The 25,379-nt window shown below is 35.5% G+C and overlaps 1 protein-coding gene across 1 annotated transcript in view; it reads right to left on the bottom strand.

The window, feature by feature from the left end:
• Positions 1 to 20,446, bottom strand: part of SRFBP1 (serum response factor binding protein 1) — a 60,463-nt gene extending 40,017 nt beyond the window's left edge. The window contains exons 1-3 of the mRNA XM_059919436.1: positions 20,274 to 20,446; positions 9,866 to 9,954; positions 8,712 to 8,784 (exon numbers count right to left, since the gene is read on the bottom strand). Coding sequence (XP_059775419.1) covers positions 8,712 to 8,784; positions 9,866 to 9,954; positions 20,274 to 20,309 — 198 coding nt within the window. The 5' untranslated portion in view covers positions 20,310 to 20,446. The remainder of the gene's footprint in view (positions 1 to 8,711; positions 8,785 to 9,865; positions 9,955 to 20,273) is intronic.
• Positions 20,447 to 25,379: the final 4,933 nt, after the last annotated feature.

The following is a 25,379-nucleotide window of genomic DNA, read 5'->3' as shown; positions in this document are numbered from 1 at the left end:
ATAAAGAAATTATTACAGTTCAATGTGCTAAATGAATACTATAATAAGAACAGAGTCCTAAGCAGCCCTTCCAAATCACACAATGTACTTGCAGACCTGTATGCTTTGTTCTTGTGCTCTATTTACCTAGACTACCTTTTCTAAAACAGAATCATATTTATTCTTCAGGTTCCAACTCAGTGCCACGCATTCTGTAAGATCTTCCCTAAATTCTGTAAGTAATGAAATAAATCGATCCCTTCTCGAGGTTCCTACAAATCTTTGACTGTAACACGGTATGGTATATATCATACAGAGACTCATACGTTTGTTTCCCACAGAACAGTATGTTCCCTGACAGCACAAACCTATTAATCTACATACATAATAGGTTCTAATTTAAAATGTATTTAACTAAACTGAGTATATGATATGAATTTATAATAGCTGTACTGTAAATTCTTAATCATTTTTTTATTTGTACATTTTTCTTTTCTGGTTGCAAATTTTATGGGTCTTAGAAGATATATGATCATTAATAAACTAGGAGGCTATCTTAGATTGTGATGAACAGAAGAATAACTGTAGTTATTGATTCACTACCACCAAAACTCATAAGTTCTACTTTAATATACTGAGTTTCAACAAAAATCAAGAATTAAAAAATTGAGAATTTCTCTCCCTACCTCACCCATACATAAAATTAATATGCCTTGTAAAGAGTTCAGTTTTTATAGAAGGGGAGAATAAAAGAACTACACATTTTCAATGTAAATTGCTAAAAAAGCACTTTTAATTGGAGCAATCACTACCCTTGGGATTATTTTTATTTCTTAGAAGACTATATAGTTTACATAATTTAGTGGCAGGTAGAGAAAAAAATAAAATTCTTCACAGCCAAGAAAAAAACAGAACATTTACTGAGTTTTTCTCGTCACAAAATACTAATTGAGTAGCAAAACACTAACATGAGTTATTCTAACATATAGGGGAAAAAAACGTAAAGAATACAGAGTTTCCATTACAACAGAAATCTAACAACATACAACATATGTTCAAGTTAAGGAGTGTAAATGTTTAAAAATAATCTGTCTCCATTTAACCCAAAATTCAGGTGATATCGCAGTTGAATAAAAAGAAAATCTCATTTAAAAAAAAGTTATTTACTGTTCTTATTGCTGCTTTTCTTTGGGGCCCTTGTCTCCCACTGTGTGTTTCCAACAAAATATGTTGTAATATTTGCCCCTTTTCTTAATCACCACATTATTCCATATTGGAATTAGGATAGTACTATTAGTTGTCCAAATTTTTTAAAATTAATAGTTGAAAAGGGCTTTGGATACTTTCACAGTTAGTAGGAATGTCCTGCCAAGGTTGTAAGTTCAAATTTCCAAAATTACAAAACTTAAAAAATCAAATCAAAACAAAACAGAAAGCAATAAAAAAAAAAAATTTTGGAAAAAAGGCTCATGTGATACTCCTTCCTTCCTACCCCTAAATCCTGTTTACACACTCAGTAGCCTTTGAACTAGGCTTATCTGGACTGAAGCAATTCCAAAGTCGGTTTTTTATTTTAAAATTAAATGTATATAATGACTCAGTAAATGGTAATAGCACTTCACTTTTACCAACAAGGACCTGTACCTTTTCCTTTGTTTTCAAATAGAAGCAATAAGGTTAAAAAGCAGAGAATGGATACCACTTTTATTTGCTACCACTGCTCTTATTTAAAAGACAAAAATATTTTAAGGCCACCATAGACTTGATATAACATCTTTATATCAACACAGCTTACAATGAAAATCATGACCCCTACACATTAAAAATGCAACACTGCTAAGGATTTCAGGATTATGAGCTATTCAAAACACTGGCTTAAAGCTGCAGAAACCACATGCCAGGAAAGCAAACTAGAATTCCAATGTGATGATCTGTTTCTAAACACTGTTGCATGAGTGTGAGGAGAGTGGTATATACTGACCCCTTGCCCTTTTAAAACACCACTATGACTTCCTGTTTATCATTTCAAATGTCATAAGTTGAGTATAGAGGATATTAAATCAGGGCATCTTGCTTTGCCTTCAGAGGCAATAAAAATTCTCCCTTAAAGAAAACTGAATTAGAAGTTAACCGCTCTTAGAGCACCGGCTAAGCTGGCTGTAAAATGGAGAGCCTATTCATTCTTCTGTTTCTGATAATTAACTTTAAAACCAACAAACTAGACATACTACCCTAAGTTGAAAATTTTTATTGAGGATCTTTAAAGTTACCTAAAGGTTTAAAGAAATTCTTTATTACTTGATTTCTATAATGCATTAGAGAAAAATAATCTAAATTAAAAGTGCAGATTTATAAAAGAGAATTACAGGTTATAGTGCTGATCTTGTAGCTATAAAAGACCATAATGTGGGTATGCTCAATGAGTACGGGGAAGCAAACAAGAAAGAGAAACATTATGCCTCTTTCATACTTGGAACAGTGTTTGCAGCTTTTAGGTTTCAGACGTAAAGGAAGAAAATATGAATGTGGAAACAATTTCAGACTTTTGAGATTTAAATATACTTTAACAGAAAGAAATAGGACAGGGAAGGGGAAGAAGGAGAGAAGGCATGCTTAGGATCACATGAGCAAGAACAAAACCATTTCTAATTCTATCAGCACAGTTCTGCAAAGTATTCTAGACCACAGAAGAACGACAACTTGAAAAATTCATCAATAATTATGATCTAATAAAGGAGTTTACACTTTAAAAATAATATTGCTAATTTTGAAAACAAGAACAACAATATTAACATAAACACCTAGTTCATCACTCCGTCCTCTTGAAATAGTCTCTTCACTTGGTTTCCTAGATACCATACTCTCTTGGTTCTCTTTGTCTGCCTACACTTTCTCAGTCTCTTTTACTTATTCCATCTCTCTAAGACCTAAATTTACAGTGTCAGTGTCGTGGGTGCTCAGTCCTCTTTTTCAGCTATTTACAATTACTTTTAACTTTCGCTACTTCCATTTCTGGGTATAATAGACTAAGGTACTAACAGATAATATGATTAACCCTTCCTCCAAAAAAACAAAATAAAGCAAAACATGAAACCTGGACACACTACAAAAAAACCTACCTGAAGGTAAAGCAGAGTAAATGAAAGAAGACAGGCTCTGATGTAGAGTCTAAGCAAACTAGGAGTAAAGATGGGAAGCTATACAACTAAGACATCATCTCTTCAGAGTGCAACCTAAGACTAACTGCAGTCGGCATGGTTCAGGAGCAGTGGCTGAGGAACATATGGAACAGTGAAGCCTGGGTCCATTATCCACTTAGAGAGCAGGGGAAACCCAGGAGGGAAAGAACCACACGAGGAATCCTTAAACTTAAATAACTCATCCAAGGAACAGATTCAAAGCATCTCACTAAAAGGCAAAAGATCTGAACTGAGGCCAGAGGTGTTGTCCAAGAAACATTGTTTGAAATTAAAGCCTATTCCAAAAGTTAACTGATAAAGCCACCACTCAGTGGAGAAAAATAACCAAACACAGAATCTCTGCTTAATCTTCATAATGTCCAGAGCACAATTCAAAATTACCTAGCATATGGGAATTCCCTGGCAGTCCAGTGGTTAGGATTCCGTGTTTCCACTGCAGGGGGCACAGGTTCGATCTCTGGTTGAGGAATAATTAAGATCCCGCATGCTGCGCGGCATGGCCAAAAACAAAAAAACCAACAAAATTATCCAGCAGATGAAGAACCAAGAAAAAGAAATATCTTTTCTTCTCCACAAGCACAAATGGCTATTATCACTATCCTCGATATTAAAAAAAAAAAAATTCCTCTCAATGGATTAAAATCTTATCAGAGAAATAAAAAATCCCAGCAGAGAAACAGAAACAATAAAAAACTGTTAACTGATTCAGCCAAGGAACATCAGTCACTGCGTGAAAAGACCACAGGATATTCACATAGTCTCAAAGTTATCATCTCATAGATTACTTAACAAATGCAAACAGAAAAAGGTACCTTTAAAAGGGAGGAATCTGGCAGACAACATCTAAACCAAGTGCCTGGAACTCACCATTACCAGTAAAGGGACAAACATGTATGGGATACAATGTATTATTATTATACTGTAACATTACAATTTTTCTATAGGTTTGAAATATTTTCCAAAAAGTTAGAGGGAAATACAAACAAAAGGAAAAAATGCCAAAAGGCATACTATTATAAATCAGAGAGGGGAAGAATTAAAACAGCTGTCTTGGGATCTATTCACGTCCCTTACAAGGAAGAAACTCAGGGAAAAGTAGGTGATGGAGTTTAATCTACTTGTTAATATGCTGATAACTGGTTCTCCTGGTAAATATGCTAATGATTTTTGTTAGGAGTAAAGTCCTTATCTAATGAATGCTCTCAGTGGGATGTCCTGTTGTTAAGGATGCTTACAGTAAACTAACCCAGAATCTATGAATTTATGAGGGATGGCACATTGGAGAATATCATGTAAGCTACACAACCTTGGGGTACAGAATGTGTAAGTTTCAAAATCTAAATGCTCGCTGCTATTAGGTAATACCTAAACTTCCTCATTTAAAGATCTCATCTACTCTGTGCCAGAAAGTACATGTCTGATGCAGAAAGGAAGGACCTATGGAATCATGGAGAGTCCTAAATCTCTCCTATGTTCACCTATGCCTTCTGATTGCATGTATCTTTGAAACTATTAGTAAAGCTGGATTCTAGGTAAGATCTCTAATATATGAGTCGGATTTGATGATATGATTCTTTGGATTGGCTTACAAATAAAAGATGAAACTATCAAAAATAATTACAATCTCAGAATAACAATAGTATTAATACTATTACTTTAGTAGAATAAGTGAATTAAATGTTAATTTGACACAAATAATTAACACAGTATACTTACAGGACAAATAAGGCATCTTTTACCCTTTGGCAAATTTCTTTTTAAGCATTCATAATGGAAAAAACTTAACAAAATCATAGTATGTGAAATTACAGAGAAAAATCTCAATAAATTTTTAAAAAGCATATATAACCTGAAATACCATAAAATTCGAATTAATATATGACTATATATGACAAACACGCAACCAAGGGGTGTGTGCAGTCTAGAACATGTCTAAATATGTCCTTTAAATTAAGATTTTGCCCACTTTAGAGCTGTGAAGTTCAAATGATATGATATATAGTCGACCCTTGAACAACATGGGTTTGAACTGCATTGGTCCACATACACGAGGATTTTTTTCAAGAGTAAATGCCATAGTACTATACAATCCAAGGTTGGTTGAATCTGCAGATGCAGAACCACAGATACTGAGGTCCCACACTAAGTTATACCCAATTATTCCCCAGATTTTCAACTGTACAGAGGGTCAGAGCCCCAAACCCCATGTGTTCAAGGGTCAACTGTAGTTATCATATTATTTTGATAATGTATTACTTTATTTTATATAATGCTTCTAAAGATCATAATCTACACCATTTTCCTATCTGTGATCCACTAATGACAACCACTTAGAAACAGGCCATGATGGAGCATGAGACAAGGCAATCCTAAGAGCTGATAAAGCTCAAAGGATGCTTTTAATAATAGAGAGTAGAACATGTAAAAACAGAAAAAAAAAATGTAACAAAAGGTGAAAGAGGTTTAAAATAGAGAAGTAAAAGGTAGCAGGCAGAGCAAGATCTCACAGGATATACAAATGATCATTGCATAGGAATATTCAGCATAAGGAAAATTAATGGCCTCAGAGAGGAGAAAGTAAAAAAAACAAAAAAGAGGTAACTGGGTATATTTAGCTGTGAGGAATTAAAGAATGTGAAAACTTGTTACACATCTTTGGGCTTTTTTTTCCTAGAGGGAAAGTCTCATGCTTATTATATTACTTAATCCAATCTTTAGGAGAGTAGAGACTAGATATATTTCAGAAGTTCTCATCTTAATGAAGCAGTACAGTGAAATGGCTAACAGTATCAGCTTTATAATTAGTTACAGTTAGTTCACCACCTAACAATTATTTGACTTTGAACAAGCTGCTGAACTTCTCTAAGCCTCAGTTTCCTATTCTGTAAGATAGGGGTAATAATATCTATTTCATGAGATAGTGAATATAAAACATACAGTATAGTGCCTGGCACATAGTAAATAATAAAAGCTAGTTATATTACCTTTATTGTTGAGAAAAAGATTTCTTGTACATTTTGATTAATTTCACTGTATGCTTTAATTTTACCATCTCCTTCTCTAGCTAAATAACTTAGGGATCTGTAAAAGTCAGTAAGCTACTTTAATATCCAAAGAAAAAGGAACTGTTTCAAAAGCCAGTGTATATACTAGTATCAAAGTTAAAAGTGTGAATACTATTAGAAAAGGTAGCAAAGATTTCTTTCGTATTTATACATTACAGTCTATAAAACTGGAATCTATCATTTTATAGTATCATAAAGATCAGGCCATTTTCTTCCCCTTGGCCAGAAAAAACAAACTCCCATTTCTAAAAATATATCAGGTTTTCTTCTTAAGGAAGTCCTCTTGCAACAAAATACCCTATTATCATATAAAGCAAGTATAGGACAGTATGTCAAGAACAAGACTAAAAATGTAATGGTATATGAGCCAAGGAAAAAATTCATTTGGAAAAATGAGTAAGAAGAGGTTTTTCACCAAATTTAATTGAGACTGTGAGCTTTCTGTTTTGTGACTATTTCTTTGATACTCCCATGTACACGATAAACACTCCCTTAAGAAATTACAAATGACCTTTCAATTTTAAAAAATGCTTTATGTATTTGCTTCTTTTAGAAAAGTAGACCAATTTTGTAAAGGAACCATGGATGAAGAACGAAATTTGACATGTAAGGAGAGCAAACATATAGACTTACTCTTTTTCTGGTTTTTATACTTAGATTTAATCCAGTTTTTAAATACCATTACAAAAGGAGTTGAAGGCAGAGTATCCAAACTAAACCACGCTAACCACTGACATTAACTCAAGGAATATATATACTATTAATTTTATGAATTCAGGACTATAGCAGGCTAGGAATTTTAGCTTTCTATGAGGCAACAATTCCATAGTGGTCTTTATAAACACAAGGAAAAACAGAAACAAAACAAACAAAAACTATGATCATGACATAGTAATCTTGTAAACCTATGAACTTTAATTATCACTGAGTCTGATTTTCTATTGCTGATGAGGTTTACGAATTACAGAAAATAAGTTTCACATACAGATAAAATAGGACAACTTTTCTTTCTAATTAACTAAATTAAATTCATTATTGAGAGTTATGGGAGGGAAGTATTTTAAAAATTAATGAATACCTTTTGTTACCAAACTCCTGATATACTGTACACAGGCTTATTATATATAAGCCATCCTTTCCATGGTAAAATAAAATCAGCAATTATATAGTAGCTCAAAGCCTCTGAATAATTTAGGACTACAAAAATGACTATTCAGAAGAAATTACAGGGAAAAATTTAGGTAAGGAATGTAATTTAGTAAGGAGCTTGGTTAAGAGAAAGTGAAAGACAACGGCATAAACCATAACTTCCTACCTTAGTGTTATCCTCAAAAACAAAAATCTCTAAAGATTTTATTTCTCACAGGAATTTTATGGAAAAAAAAAGAAAAAGTCTAAATGATGTGTAATACAAAGTGATACAAATAATAATTAAGAGTCAAATACAGAGTATTTTGAATGAATGACTGGGCAACAAGGGTATTAAAACTTATGACATATCAAATGGATTCCATGAATTTTACAGTCCTGTGAAAATAAAACAAATTTAAAAAACCCCCACAAAAACCATACCTCACACCAAAGAATCATGTCCTACATCGGTTTCTATTCAGATTAACTATGATAACTTTGTCTTATAGGACACTTTATCATCCTTCAAAAGGAAAAAATTGTGAGAAGCTTTGATAATCTAACTCAACTAAAATATTGTTAGAGATTTCTCTTGCTCTTTTATCTATCTCAAAACTTAGAAGTTCTACCAAAATGTAATAGTCAAACATACATGCAAAATGACCCTGCAATTAAGGTAATTGCTGGTACCAAATGTTGTTTTTCAGTTCTGCAATAAAACAGTCTCCCAGACATTTAATAGTATGTCATTTGGTAAATGAAAGTTTCCACAAAGTAAGAACAGAGAGAAGACCTAAAAATTATGCTAGTGAAGAGTCTGGCTGAAGAAAAACAAAAATACGGATCATTTTGGTCCAATACTAATTTTATTTCAAGTTACTACAGAGCTGAATAAAATGCTGACACCACCACACAAAAATTTATTGAGTTGGCAATAGGCAAAGCATGATGTCAGCCACCAATATCACCATCCACATTACCAAACAGCATGAACTTAACTTAGACTTGATCTTAACTTAGACTTCATGCCTGAAGTTACAGTAAAAATAAAAATCTTAGGTATGAAGCATTATTAAACATAGGTGAGTTTAGTTTGGCATAGTTTTGACTCAAATTAGTCTAGTACTTTAACAACTTCAGTAAAAAACATAGAATAATGCAAACAAACATATTACAATTTTCTAAACGTGCTACATTCGTCACCAAACAGACCCACACAAATAAGTCTTGGTAAACTCACAATTATATTCAAATAAGTATCACCAAACACACACAGAATGCAGGCTGACAAGAGACATGGAAACACACATATATACACATCCACACAATTTCTTACCTTCATGGCATGAATTTCTTCGAGCAATCGTTGTGCTCGTCTTTGGTTTTTCAACAGTGCATCTTTGGTACCCCTGCAAAAGACACATTACAATATGTAGCCAGAAAAACCATTTATTTTAGACTAGTATCATAATGAAAAGTCTCTCCATTTCTTTTAGAAGAGCTTAATAAATCTCTAAGTAACAAACATTCTGTTATCCTGCACTGCCCTCTCCCCCATCCAACACATACCCCAATTCCACCAACAAACCCAAGCTTCTGGCAAAAATAAGCACTGTCCAGGTATTATATTAATGACTATTACCACTGATAGACAGTTTGCCTTCTAATTCCTTAATGGGAAAGCCAAATAATACTTTCTAATCAATTGATTAATAGCACATTGTATTTCATGTAAGTTTTAAAAGCTACAGTTAAGTTTCATAAGCTACAAGGTTGGATATAATTTTATTAAATGACAACTGTTCTCTGGAATTAAATAAATACATAAAGATGTTAAATACACGATTATATCAGAGAGAAGGGCTATCTTATGAAACATTTACAAAAGAAAAAACAAGAAATTAATCAGAAACAAGACACATTTGAAGACTTTGTAAGTATTCATGCTTAAAGCATAAGAACTATAAACAACATACTTTTTCTCTAATACTAGTGATACCAAAAATACAAAACATTATTCTTTCAAAAAAATTAAATGGAACACAATGTTTTGATAAACACTTCCAAAAGGTACTAAAGATTTCAAGTTAATTATCAATTCAAGGAATAAGGTGATATGAAATCTTTATAACTGATTCAAAGTATCACTTGATTTATTAAACTATATCAACATCTTAAAAAAATAACTTCTAATAACATAAAATACATCAGTAACCCCAAAGGATTTTCACTTTGAAAAAGGCACAAGAAGAGTTTTGAAAAAACAGAATTTATCATATATCTTAATTGAATATGGTCCAAACTATGTAAGGACATGCTGACAGAGCACATTTTATCTCACTCAGATCCTATCTACATATAAAACAAAGTGCTGTATGAGTAAGACATTTAATTACTCCTCTAGGTCCTACCCTCAAACTTTCTAAATACTGAATAAAGACAACTTTTGACATTTTATTAGTCATAGGACCATTACTTTAAATGACTAACTTTTTTGACTTCAGTCTGCCAACACTCCTGACAAGTTTTCGGATAACCAAAACTCGGATTCTCTTCACTTCTTTTCTCATCTTCACAACCTTCAAGGAATAAAGCCAAAATTAGAGAGGTTCTTAATTCAAGAAGAAACATACCTTATTTTGAGTATTAATATGATAGAATAAGTCTACCACTTTAATCAAAGCTTTATTTAACTATATTCATAGTTTGATGAAATCAAACTTCTTCCATAAACAGTGAAGGAATAAGAAATCAACATTCTAAATATGCGTCTGAGGACTTAGGAGAAACAACTTATTAAAAAAAAAAAAAAATCACAGCATTCCCAGTGGCTAGTATTTTAAATTACACTTATGTCTTGTTGGGCTTGGAACATAATAAATTGTGAGCTCCCTGACATCAGAGACCACCATGTTTATCTTTGAATCCTTGTGGTTTAAAACAAAGCTTCACCAATAATCGTAGGAATTTAATTTACTGAATGGGCATTTGTATTAACAAAAGCAAATGCATGAAAGTGATTTTATTTTACTTGTTTTTAGCACACCCCTTTCATTTATATTCAGTAATAAATTATTTCAAGCATAACTCAAAAAATACAAGGGCACACACGCAGGTGCACACACACACACACACTTTAAATCGCCCCATTACAGAACAATGCTGAGGTCTAAGAACAAAGAAATAGAATTATTGGCCAAGAGACAGAAATATTCCAATGATAAAGAACTACATGTTATAATAGTACTTAGTGCAATGGGATGCTATTGAGATTATGTTTTATCTATCATTGTTAAGAGGCATACATCTTATAATTCATCATGTAATGTCCTTCACCCCTCCTCCACTTCAGGAATTACATGAAATTCAGTTCAGAGATAATCACTCCGGTGAAACCTTCAATGACTTCTTCAGTTAGATAACCATTCCATCCTTGGAGTTCCCACTATACCTGTAGATAGCACCTATCACTGTACTGTCACTAACTGCTCATGAGGCTGTCTTTTTCTCTTGTCTATAATCTCCTGAAGGGCAGGGGCCTTGCAATATTTACATGTTTTCTGTACCTCGCAAGAGTGCTTGGCACACATAATCCTCAAATTCTTCTTGCCAAAATAACAGTATCAACATCATTCTGTTTTTACAAGGCTCTTGCATTTAGCTGTTACCTCTTACCCTTCATTAATATCTTTCACCCCCTTATCATTGACAATATTGGCAACCAACTTACAATTTCTCTCCACCCTAAGTTTTGCCATTATTCTGGGTGATGTAGGTGTCTACTTGAATAACCCACCCCAATATTATATCCTCACTTCTTGACTTCCTCCTTTCTAATGGCCTAATCTATTCTATCACAGCCACCCACTTCCATGGTCACACTGTAGTTCTAGTCATTGCTCATAACTATTCCATTTCTAAAACCATCAATTCAAATACTCTGCACTGAGATCACAACTTCTTTCAGCTTGCTTGTTCAACCCCACCCACCATAATGGTCTTCGACTTTACTGGAACCACTAGTTCACTGACCCCTATACATTCTCTCAAATGATTAGTCCTCTTCTTTTTAATTTTCCTTCTCTTATCCAGTTTAGGTACATAATCAACACTTGCCAATACCTTAAACTCATCCCTCTGGTTAGCAATCCCTCTAGTGAATCCTGGATAAAAACAACATTCTGAGTTCTTTTATCACAGTACCCCAAGAGCCAGGAAATATTTGAGGCATTCTATCTACTAGATATTCATCATAACTAACCTCAAATGGGTCCTTACACTTCCTAGCAATCCTATTATACATATGTATTTTGGTCAATTCACTTTATAATGACTATTTTAAATCTGTGTCTGCTTTCCTAAAACATCTAACCTTTCTCTTCTCTCTTTTTCAATTTCATGGAGAAAATAAACATCAGATGGGAAACATCGTCTTTCTACTACCATGAATGTAAATTTACTTGCATCACCCATCCTCCTCTATTAATAAAGTTACAATATAAGAAATATCCCTGAACTTTTCTGAGGTTAATCTTTCAACTGTATTTTGGATCCCATCCTCTTCTGCCTTCCTATAACCCTTACTACAAACTATCCATTTACTCTAGCATTGTCAATCTCTTAAATGGATGTTTTCCACTAATCTTTAATCATGTTTGAGTCATTTTCATTAAAGAAAAGACAAACAAAACATCTCACTACAAAGTTCACTAGGAGCACCCTCTCTCTTCAACTGCCCCAGAGTCAAGCTTTTAGAGATGTTCAAACTCACCATCTCCTTATCTGCATGCCACATAATTCCAGTTTAATTTCCGTTCTCATCAGTCTACTAAAAGCTGTCACAATGATTTCTAGAAGTCACCAATGATGTCTAAAATTCCCTGAATCCAACAAGAATTTTTCAGACTTCATTTTGCTTGAAATCTCAGCAGCATTTGATACTGCTGAACACTTTCTCCTTCTTGAAATACTCTCCCTTTGGTTTCCGTAACAGAATACTATCCTGGCTTTCCTGCTTTCTCTCTAGCTACTTCACTTTGGTCTTCTGTGAAGGCACATCCACCTCTAATCAGTCTTCAACTGATTAGGCCAGCTCTTCTTTTCAAGATATACTTTTTAGCCCTAAGTGATCTTATGTGTGTATACAGTTTTAATTTGCTACCTAAACAAAGATGACTCGAAAATTCCTACCTTCACATGAGCTCTCCACTTTAGCTCCAGACCTAAATGTGTAACTGCCTACTTGACATTTCAAGTATGCTTAAAACCACCTCCAACTCACACCTGAACCCATGTTCTTCACTCCCAACTGGATCCCTTTTTTGGTGTTTCATATTTAAGGGAATAGAACAATCCTTTCAGTTATAAACCTAGGCTCATTATAGGTAGCTTTCTTTTCTAAATCCCTCACAATGAATCTATTATCAAGTCCTGATAATTTTATCTCCTAATTACCTCTCAAATTGTACCATTTTTCTTCTATCTTGACTTCTTGGCTCTCTTGGCTGAGTTACTGGCAACTGTTTTCTCAATATCCATTCCTGCCCTTCTCCAATCAGTTACCCACAACTCAATCAGAATACATTTTTTAACACTTAGATCTGATGTAACACCTTTACTTAACTCTCTTCACTGGTTTCCAATTGCTCTTAGAATGGCCACATGGGCCACCTTTTACTCCATCCTCACCATGCTTACAACTACAACCACATCTTTACACCTGCTGTTTTCTCTGATAGGACTGCTTTCTCTCCATGTTAGCTTAACATCTTATCTTTCTGATTTTGGCCCAACTGTCATTTCTCAGTAAAGTGTCTCCTGGCCTCCCTCAGGGGTCAAAAATGCTTCTAGAATTATCATGACCCTTATTTTAAGTTTAATATTTTACTTTTAATCTGATTATGCTTAATGTGTCTTTCTCCCACTAGGTTATAAATTCCACGAAGGTCAAATATCTGGTTTTCTTCAACATTGCATCTTAACACCCAGCATGGTAGATGGCATACAATAAGCATGTTCAATAAATATTTGTTAAGTAAATGACCAGAAAGGGAGCAATACTCACTTGTTCATTCACTGTTTCAAAAGAGTAATATAATAACAGAATGTAATCAGATTTCCACTAGATATGTTAACCTCTCTGAAATTTGTTTCAAAGTTAGATCTATTTAGAAAAAAAATCATACTTGCATAAACAAAAGCCATTTAGAGCAGGTTTAAGTGGAAAAATGAATTGCTATATTTCATAAGCAGCATAATAGGGGGTTATGATACATTTTTTGAAAGTTAAGTCATTCATAAAATAAACAGCAAGTAATAAATTATGCATTAAAATATAGTAACAAATATTTCTAATTGCTGTTCCCTGTAGGTGCATGAGATGATTATATACTATTTGCTAACTGCTCTTAACCAAACTTAATTAATAAACTGCAGTGGGCAGAACTGGTCCTCAGTTACATTTCAATCTTGGGAAAGCTAGACTCCAATTTTAAAATTCCAATTTAAGAAGTACTATGTTTGTCATTACTGCATAAGGGAATTCTGAAAAGCAAAGGGAATGTTTCATGCCAATGCTAAAAAATGCTTTTCTAGCTTATTAACTTTTCCAGTATTTGTTAAGTTTAATATACTAAAAAAATAAGTATATTCACTTCATGTAAAAATGGAACTATTACTTTTATTTTCCTCACACTGCCTGCCCCAAACACCTAGCTTTCTCCAAGCATTTAAATTTATTTTTGTAAAACTGACAAACAGCTACCAGTAGCCTTTTAGTTAGGATTTAAAAGGTTGTCAATTCATTTGTCACCCAGGAATTATGAAGCTGGTTGACAGATAACCCAGATGTCAACAAATAGGCCTAAAACACTCAGTATTGTCAGAAGTCCAATGTACTGCTTAAGGGCAACATGCTTTGGTGAATTCTTCAACCAAAAGCAAATAGAACTGTCATTGTTAGAAATGTGAAAAGAGTATAATATTGTTCAGGAGGAAAAGAAGGAAAGAGAAATAAAGTAAGCAAGGACAAAACAGGCAGAATAATGAAAAGTGCTAAAAGAGAAGAGACAAAGTGAAAAAGAAGTGGAAGGGAAGAGTTTGAAGTCAAAAATTGAAGGACAAAACTCTGTAGGTCATCATTACCAAGACTGATAAGCCCAAGCTGAGTGCTTCCAAGCTGCAAAAGAATGCATTTAATAATCTATAAGAGCACAAGAAAAAGAGGTAAAACACACACATCCACACAAAATACACGCACTGAAAATGAGGTGTCGCCTAGAACCTAGGCATAGAGATGCCCTCAGTTAACCTGGTGAAATCTGAACACAGTAATGTAACCTGGATCAACTCTTAGGTAGACAGTACAAAAATACAATCATAAATAAATAAAAAGCTAATATACCTGACTGGGAAAAGACCATGTGAACATATGGGCAAGAGTCAACTTAAACACACAAAGAACCACAAAGAGCAAAAGCTGGCAGTGTCCGAATCAAGAAGATTCCAAAGAAAGGTTCCCCAGCTCAAAGACCTGGGAACTCCAATTTGTACTGGAATAACTCAATTATGGGGACAGATGTATCACAACCCAACACTGAATCATGCACCTGAAACCCTTTTTGTGGTTCTGTATTTCAAGTAGCTGATGTGGATCAGTAGACAGGAAAAGAATGTGTCTTACAATGTGAGCATTAGTATCCGCATTAGATATTTTTCTCAATAAACTAGCTTTGTTATTTATATGGTCTCTTATAAGTTTATGGTTGATATGAATTTGCTTTTGAGAGAATACTTTTTTGAGAATACTTTTGGGGTGACAACAATAGCAAGTTTCCGATCTACAAAGCTGAGAGCAAACTTTGGTTCACAAACAAAAGTAAACATAAATGTTACCTTGAAATGACTCGTAGTTGGCTATCTGCTAGCCAGTCAATTAGCCAACCTTTTTTGGTAATGGACTAACTTTGCTACACATATGAATTAACTTATAACAAAAACCCATGGTTATTAGAAAACAATTATTCTAAGAGCTAGTTGCTCTAGAGAAGCCTGCAGTGCTAAGGAAAATCTGAGTATATCTCTTTTTCTTAGAATATATTAAAACTTCTGCTTATTCATTACCCACCTGTCAGACTGGCAAATACAAAAAAATATGACAACACATTCTGTTTGTGAGACTGTGAGGAAACAGGCACTCTCATACATTGCTGGTAGGAATGCAAATTGGTATACTCCTGGAGGAAACTCTGGTAACACCTAACAAAAATTCTACTTCTAGGAATCTGTCCAGAAGACATACCTCCAGCTAGAGCAAAAGGCTACGCACAAGACTATTCAATGCAGCATTTTTACAAAATGTTGCATAAGAGATAAAATATTGTATATAAATAAAGCATAAGCAATGTACCATTTTTAGATCAATGCAGGAAATCTGCATGTATTATGGACAAACCCTGAAAATACTGTTTGGTGAAAAAAGTAACTTTTAGAATGATACGTATGATACTGCATTTATACAGTATGACACCACACATGCAAAATGTAAAAATACACAACACAATACTATACCCTGGGTATGAATATGGGTACATGTTATGAAAATTATAAAAAATACATTTGAGAAAACACACTGAATGAGTAATACTTCTAAGGTGGAAAAGAAGATGGGTGGAATTAAGCATTACAATATGGCAAAATATTGACACTTGCTAAATATAGAAAATAGATTATAAGGACATTTGTTACATCATTTTCCATATGTTTGAACTACTGTATAGTTAACAATATTAATTACAGCTTTATACAGAGGACTTCTAATTTGGCCATTTGGATGATAATTTACTACTGAATTATACTTTTTATTTCTGATGAGCAACAATTTTAAAATTCTAGAGTGCTTGGTGATTATCTACAACTTGAGCATATGCTGCCACCTAGCAAAACTTCCCAGAATTGTTTAACAACCAAACAGAAAATGGTTCTCTTCTTAAGGATGGACCCTAGTTTACTATTTCAGTAAAGAATTATTAAAAATATCACATATTTGATTATGAAACTGGAGCTTTGAAACTTCAGAAGCACATACAAACACAATTCTTGACATTCTTATCTTTTACAAATAAGTAAAGGCAAATCATTTTGTTCTCTGGCATTTTAGTTTCTACCTTTACTATCTTGCAGGACATGGAAAGCAATTTTCTAATGAGCTTCTTAATAATTTGCTATCAAGAATAAAATAATGTAAGTTTCATACAGTAGCCTTTGGCCCTACTGTGGAATTAGAGTACCAGGTCAGAATGTTTCACCTCCTAATTCTGATTTTATATATCACTGCTGCCTAAAGAAACAAATGACTGGAGGAAACCCAGCTCTAGTTCTGCAAATTCTTTACTCACTAAACGCTTACTGTTGTTTTCAATTGTACATCCCTTCTCTGGTTCTAATGGAAAGGGAGAAAAAAGTCTTCATTTAGCAGATTTCTCCCCCTCATCTGAACATTAGGTGATTCAAGTTGAGTTAGCCATACTTTTGTATGCCCAGCAAGTATATGGTACTTATTATACACAAGGTACTATGTTAAAGATTAGGGAAGCTGCTATAATAAATCAATTAAATATTCTCTCTTCAAAGTCCACATGAGTGCTTGTGAAGATAAAATATGCAATAAATAATCATAAGATAAAGTAAAAAGTAATACTTTATTTAAAAAAAAAGTAAAGGTAGAATTTTACATTATTTCAGAAGAATACATGTATTTTAAGAACCTAGAGCCAGGAAGTGTTTTATAAATGTCAGCCTTTAGCCCTGGAAAATTATTGAAAAAAATAGAATTAGAGCTGAAGACACTGAAAGTTAGCATAATATAATAGTTGTGTCTGCAAGCTGACTTTTATTTTCACAAAAGACATTTTGGGAAATTAAATATACTGTAAATTAGCTAGCCACATAACTTTTTAAAAGAAAAGACTATAATTAAAAATTATGGAAAAAGGATTCCAATCAAATTAATCACAGATATGAGTACCAATATTCCAAAGCTAATACCAGAGATTTACAAATTTTTGCAAATGTGATAAAACCTATGAAATATTTCCCCCTCCCCCAGAGACAGGCTAAATACAACAAATTACACATAATTTCAGGCAGTTATACGATCCCTGAAATTCATTCCTGAATCTCAGTTAAGGAGACCTAATTTAAGTTATTAAGGATCATAAAAATGATGCCTCAAGTTACTCATTTAACAGACAGGCACTGAGGATATGATGGTGAGCGAAAATTTAGTCAGGCTGAGGGCATAAGAAATCTCTCTCTCACATTCACATGCCCCACACATTAAGCAATTCTTACACGTGCTAAAAAGAAGTAAATAGTGCTACAAAAGCTTACAAAAGGAGTAAATAAAAGTCAAGAAGCATTTCCCTGAGAAAGTGACTAAGTAGAAGTATAAAATGTACTGAGAGGAAAAGGAGCTGTGGGTAAAAGGAACAGCAAGTGCAAAAGATCTGTAGAAGGCTATGCTAGATAGTGGAGGAAAGCCAGTGTGGCTGAAGTACACAGCCTGAGGGCAGTGAGGGTAGTGGTATAACAGTGGAGACTGGCTTTGTGTAGACTGGTCTTGACCAAAAGCAACAGGAAGCCACCAAATCAGTTCTAAGCAAGGAAACACATGATTAGATTTGTTTTGAAGAGAGCACTCCAGCTATACTAGAGAGATGAGATGAGAAAACAAGTCAAAGTAGTTGGGAGGCTAGGATAGCAGTTCTGCTGGGAGATATAACTTGGACTAAGATAGGGGTGATGATGGAAAAGTAATGGAAAGATATGAGATAACAGTGAATTTAAACTCTTTTTCATATATATTTCTTCCATGAAGAAGTTTTAATTCATTTCTTTTACCAATTTTCTATGAGATGACTTTTCTTAAGTTCCATGAGCTATTTTATAGCAATGACATTAGCCATTTATCTGTCATATTTGCTGTATTTTTTTTTCTAATTGGTTGTCCCGTTTTTCCCCCTTTGTTTTTCAAATTTTATGTAAACAAATGTTTTCCCCTTAGTAGTGTTTCTCCCATTAATTTTAAATTATAACACTTTTCTTCCACCATCTCCACTTTCTTCTGTCTTTTCCTACTTTCATATTAGAACATGTAAGGTTTACTTCAGTGTGGGATGTATAAACTTCCTAATTGGATAAGTTCATTCAATCATCCAGCAAACAGTTACAGACCACATATGTTGCAGGTGACAGACATACACACCAAAAGAGAGAAACAGGTAAACAAGTGTTTTCAGAGTAGAAAGCATCCTGGTGGCATAAAGAATAGACACCTAGCCCAGACTGAGGTGAATTAGTGAAGACTTCCTAAAGGTCAAATTTTAACTGTTTTGAAGAGGCCTGGAAACTAAGTGGAAAAAGAAAGAGCCTTAAGTGAAGAGTGGGGTAAATGACCGTCACCACTCCTTTCACAGTAATTTCAAAATTGAACAGGAAGTTCACTAGTATTTCCAGTGAATTTCCAAGGACATCACTCTGATTAAGATCTTTTATACCTCCTAGGGAATCTAATGGAAAAAAAAACACACCGAATGCTTTCTGTAACTAGCACAAGCTTAACATATGTTTATCAATATAAACACCTTGAAGAGTTCTCTTCAATATACCCCGTTCTCCACTGTCAAGTGAAATCCAGACTTACTAACCTGGTAGTAAGGCAATAATACATTTCAGTTTTATTTCCTACTTTATCTCACAAGTTCTCATCAGTAGAGAGTTATCTACTCCTATACAATCCAAGGGGCTTCCCACTCCCATTCTTTCCTCCCTTATACTGGTCCCTCTGGTTAGAACACCTTCTTTCTCCATCATTGAATTCCTGAATGCAATCCTGTGTAGGACCCTTAAAGACCAAGAACAAGTATCACTCATTTCATCTTGCCCTCTTTGGAAACTTTTCTGCACTACGTAACTTTTTTCTGTGATGAGCATTATCCTGTATCATTGATGGATGTTGCTTGCCCTTTCCTACCTAACTACAGGTTGCTTACAGAACTGTGTAATATGAACAGTGGCTTGCTCACAAAAGACTCATATATCCACTGAATAAAAACGGCGAATAATTTCCTTTGCTGTAGCTGTGAGGTCCTCATTTGATCCCCGCTTTTCCAGCTTACTTTAAGTCATTGATGACTACGACTTCCTTGAATAGATATAGAAACTAGAAAGGGGCTAATGACAGAAATGGTAACCTGGTGACACGTAATTGTGGAGGTGATGAGGGCAAACGTCTGATGAGACTGGATTTAAGAGAGAAGGAGAGATGAAAACTTGTGGACAGCAAGTATTAAAGTTTTGCTGTAAATGGAAGCAGAGAAATAGGACAGTAGCTGAAAGAAGAAATGAGGTACTGAGCGAGCGTACATCCTTATAAATGATACGGTCTCATTCAAGATGAACAATTTCTTAGGAAAAGCTACAGCTCTCAATCTCTCCCTTTCATTTTCTGCAGTCAACAAAAGGCAGGAAATATATACTGAGAGTTTACTGTCAGGCACTGTGCAAACACTACATACTCCAGTTAATTTAATTCTCACTCTAGCCTTGTTGGGGAAGGTACTATCATGAGCTTCGTTTTACAGATGGACACTGAATAAAGAGATTAAATGATCTTCCCAAAGTACCACAAATAAAAACTCACGAGGACTGAGGGCCAGAGACGCTTCACCTAGAAACAAGGCGGTGAGAAGGTGGGGGTGGGGAGTTACGGTTGTCAGTCTCGGAGTTCCGGAAAACTCGCCTGACTCCCGCCTCGCCCAGGCCCTTCAAAAAGACGCAGCAGAGCTGTTCTGAGGGCCCTAAAGGTCAGTCCCACAGGTTTCTAGAACTCGGTGCTCACCTCGTTATTGAGGTTCAAAGTCCCCGGCTGGGCCATTGTAGCTCCAAGAAGATCCCCTGCTGCCCGCACGTGAACTGCATCGGCCAGAACGCTGGTGCGTTGCCACGCCCCTCCAACGGCGGCCTCGTTGGCCCAAAATTCATCCGCCGACTGCTTCAGCCGAAGCGCGAGTAAAAGGTACACCTACTCTGAGGTGAAGGACGGAAGTGACGGAGAACAACTTCCTGCGTGGAGTGCTCCCCGTCTGATTTGCGCGTTCCTATGGAAACCAGGCAGGGGCCGGTGGCAAAGAGGGCGCTCCAGAAGCCGTTGCCTTGTTTAGAAGTTTTTCAAGATGCTGATTTTCTTATATTCGTTCGCAGAGTGGGTCCAGCTGTGTAAGGACCTTGTTTTTCATGTCTCAATGGGGGTGAAAGCCTTTATGAAATGATCACTTGAGCGACCAATTTTGCTCCGAATTTTTATCTAGCGTTTGTGAAGATTTTTGCGCTTCTAACAAACACATCTGTTAGATTCAGCTTTTTTACCAGCCTCACTTTATAGCTCAAGCATGGACATATTTTTCTGCACACTGTAAGGTCTAATGAACTTATAAAGCAAAACCAGGATGCACATTTCATGCTGCCTGTGAGATTGGCTGTTTTGAAGTATTAGGCTGCGTGTAGAGGACACATGAGGGACTGGGTCGGAGTTAAATAACATATTAATAGTTAACACCTGGTAGTATAAAGCTTTAAATTGGGTCAAGTGCTGGGACAAACCCTTTGCGTGAATTATCTCCAAAATAGTCAAATCCAATGAGATAGGAAATATTATTCTTATTTTACAGGTTTGGAAACGAACTTTCGAGGAGCCAAGTGTCTTGTCAAGAGTTGCCCAGCTGGAGCCGACCACTGCTACAGGATTCCAAGCCTGGTTACATAATTTAAGGGGCCCAGTGCAAAACGAAAATGCCGGACCCCCCCCCCATTCAAAAAGTAGGAAAAAGTTTCTTCTTTTCTTCCGTGGTGTCTTTTGACCTGTCATGTGCTTTCTATTTGGTATTTAATGTGATGCTCCCTCAAGCACAGGGATGCCATGGGGTTAGTGCACATCTTCACAGGTGCCTGGGACCCATGCTTGAGGACTCAGGGAGGAGTGGCTGTACTGGACCAAGATGGCAGTAGTTGCTGGGCAGAGACAGGGAAGTAGGAAGCCAGAGAACCCAAATGGAAGTATGTGGCAGGGAAGACCACACTTGACCTGAGACTAAGCCCTTGACATATGTTTCATTGTCCCACTGGGTTTCACTTACAAAACTCAAATTCACAGATAAACTTATTAAGTATTTAAAGACTGTGTTGAAAGAAAATTTAAGCCAGGCCCACTTCTGAGGTTCTGTCCAGGAAGACAGTCCTGTGCAGGGCCAATGCTCTTGACTCCTGATTCTGTACTCAATTTACAATAACTCAGTCTTGTGTTTGGATTGGTATTCTTCAGTGTGTGATTTGGGCACAATCGGATTAATGTGTGACTTCCTGTTTGACTAGCGTTGCATAAAGGTAGTTTTTGCATTCATAAATCATACACTGAATTTTAATTGTCTCCTTATTCAGCTACTTCTCCTCATTAAAACTGATCTCCTGGAGTGCAGGGGTTTTTCACCCCAGGTGGCTAGTAGGCACTTCATACATAAATACTCAGGAAAGGTTGTTTTAAAGATAAATGTAAAGCTTTATGGAAAATGTGTCTTCTAATTTAGGAGAGAGGTGTTAGTATGATTCCATAATGCTTCAAAAAATGTATTAATATGAAGTTTGTCTGTAGCTGTTAAAGTCTCTGTAGTGTTTTCTCTTGACCACTCCTCTTGTTCTCCAACATCTCATTTCTCTAGCCACCACAGTCTCTTCAGGCTCAGCATTTGTTTTCTACCTTCTCTTAGCAGAAGCTCTCTCCTTTGCTTATGATGCTCCCTCTGCCAGATCGGTTTTCTCAAGTGCTACTTTTCAAGACAGGTTCACATTCTATACATGCTTTTTTTTTTTAAAATATGCTTCCTAGGTGTAGAGTAACAGACCGACTTGGGCTCGCCCCCTGGTAAACCTGTAACTACTACTTCCCTGTAACTACTACTTACTTACTTACTTACTTACTTATTTATTTATTTATTTATTTATTTATTTATTTATTTATTTTTGGCTGTGTTGGGTCTTCGTTTCTGTGCGAGGGCTTTCTCTAGCTGTGGCAAGCGGGGGCCACTCTTCATCGCGGTGCGCGGGCCTCTCACCATCGCGGCCTCTCTTGTTGTGGAGCACAGGCTCCAGACGCGCAGGCTCAGTAGTTGTGGCTCACGGGCGCAGTTGCTCCACGGCAGGTGGGATCCTCCCAGACCAGGGCTCGAACCCGTGTCCCTTGCACTAGCAGGCAGATTCTCAACCACTGCGCCACTAGGGAAGCCCTATACATGCTTTTTTAAGAATTATTTTCATAGCCCCCCAACAGAAGTTAATTTTTCTCATCTGCAGTTCATTCTTATATTATTTACAATATTCTACTTTAACTTGAAATTTCTTATGTACTGTCTACTCTTTTACATGATAAGCTCTCAGCAACCTAAGATATTCATTTTTAAAGTGACTCAGTTTTTCATTGTACCTGATATATCACTTCAATATCAATCCATCTCTATCTTTTGATGTTACAACCTCAAAAATCATTTACAGAGGTGATTCTACTAACTAACCTGCTTTCATTAAGCTATACACGTGTCCTCTAGTAATAATAATGCATTTGTGTTCATCAGGCTACAAGTTTCTCTAGAAAGCAACACCTGCCCCTTTTATTCCTGAAGGGCTGGTCCTGGATCATTTAAATGCTGTCAGAGATATGAAACAACAAAACTATTATCATTAAAAGCAACTGGTATAAGATATTTTTCCTCTTTATTGCAGTGTTACATTTAGTGGAAGTAAGGATTCACAAGCATATACAATGGGGACTCAGGTTTTCCAAATTCACACTTCTTAAGACTTTCTCAAATCCCACTGTATTTGTCTACTCAGGCTACAACAAAATACCACAGAATGGGTGGCTTAAACAACAGAAATTTATTTTCATACAGTTCCGGAGGCTAGAAGTCCAAGATCAAAGTTGGACTTGATGGTTGTTTCTATCATGGTTGTTTCTCCTGAGAGTTCTCTTCCTGGCTTGCAGAAACAGCCTTCTTGCTGTGTCCTCACATGGCCTTTCCAATGTGCATACCCGGAAGCACCTTCTCTGATGTCTTTCCCTCTTCTTATAAGGATGCCAATCCTATTGTATTAGGGCTCCACCCTTATGACCTCGTTTCACCTTAATTGACTTCCTAAAGACTTTATCTCCAAACATCATTATATTGGGGATTAGAGTTTCAATATATGGAGACACAATTCAGTCTATAACACCCACGTTCTTTGAAAAAAGGAAATTACCTCAAAAGTAATAGTCTCTTTATCTAACATGCCTGATGACTGACATTTCTATCATTTTGCACTTTCAAAAATTATAATCATACATTTCTAGATTACAGCTAAACTCATGGATGTTTAGCATTCAGAATAGAATTGAGGAATAAACTCATGCATATATGGACAACTGATTTTCAACAAAGTTGTAAAGATAATTCAGTGGAGGAAAGGTAGCCTTTTCAAAAATTGTGCTGAAACAATTGGATACTCATATAAAAAATTAACTTTGACCCACATCTCACACCAAATACAAAAAAAAAATGTAAAATGTATTATACACCTAAATGTAAAGCACAAAACTGTAAAACTTCTAGAATAAAAGATAGGACAAAGACGTTGTGACCTAGGGTTAGGCAAATATTTCTTGGATATCAGAACAAATGCAGAATCCATATAAAAATGCACTGATAAACTGGACTGAATCAACATTAAAACTTCTCTTCAAAATGCACTGTTAAGATAGTAAAAAGATAAGCTCTACATGGAGAGGAAAATTTTGCAACTAACATATTTTATAAAGGACTTTTATCTAGAATATGTAAAGAACTCTCCAAACTCAATAAGGGTAAAAAGAACCCAATAAAATAAGTGGCCAAAAGATCCGGACATAAAATACACTTAAAAAGATATGTGGGACTTCCCTGGTGGTGCAGTGGTTAAGAATCTGCCTGCCAATGCAGGGGACAAGCGTTCGAGCCCTGGTCCGGGAAGATCCCACATACCGCAGAGCAACTAAGTCTGTGCACCACAACTACTGAGCCTGCACTCTAGAGCCTGTGAGCCACAACTAGTGAGCTTGCATGCCACAACTACTGAAGCCTGCACGCCTAGAGCCTGTGCTCCACAACAAGAGAAGCCGCTGCAATGAGAAGCCCGCCCACCACAACAAAGAGTAGCCCCTGCTCACCGCAACTAGAGATAGCCTGCATGCAGCAATGAAGACCCAATGCAGCCAAATATAAATAAATAAATAAATAGTTTAAAATGGCTAAAATGGTATATTAAAAAAAAAGATATGTAGATAGCAAATAAGCACATGAAAGTATGTTCAACATCATCAGGGAAAAGCAAGTTAAAACCACAATATGATACAATTACACACCTATTAGAATAGTTAAAAAGTGATCATAACAAGTGCTAGTGAGGATTTGGAACAACTGGAACTCTCAAGCATCATTTGTGGGAATATAGAATGGTAGGATCACCTGGTAACTGAGCCCACTGCAGCATTATTCACAGTATCCAAGACATGGAAGCAATCTAAATGTTCATCTGTGGATGACTGGATAAAGAAAATGTGTTATACACAAACAAGAGATTGTTATTCAACTTTTAAAAAGAAGGAAATTCTGCCATTTGTAACTACATGAATGAACCTGAAGGACATTATGCTAAGTGAAATAAGCCAGACACAAACAGACAAATACTACATGATACCACTTATATCAGGAATCAAAAGCTGTCAAACTCATAGAAGCAAAGAATAGAATGGTGGTTGTCAGAGGCCCGAGGGAGGGGAAAATGGGAAAGTATTTGTCAAAAGGCACAGTTTTAGTTATACAAAATAAGTAAGTGCTATGGATTTACTGTACAGCATAGTTCTCATAGTTAACAATGCTTT

This window comes from Balaenoptera ricei, chromosome 3 (genome assembly GCF_028023285.1).
Source record: "Balaenoptera ricei isolate mBalRic1 chromosome 3, mBalRic1.hap2, whole genome shotgun sequence".
Classification (NCBI taxonomy): Eukaryota; Metazoa; Chordata; class Mammalia; order Artiodactyla; family Balaenopteridae; genus Balaenoptera; species Balaenoptera ricei.
Note: the sequence above shows the minus strand (reverse complement) of the source record. Positions and strands in the feature narration are given on the sequence as shown.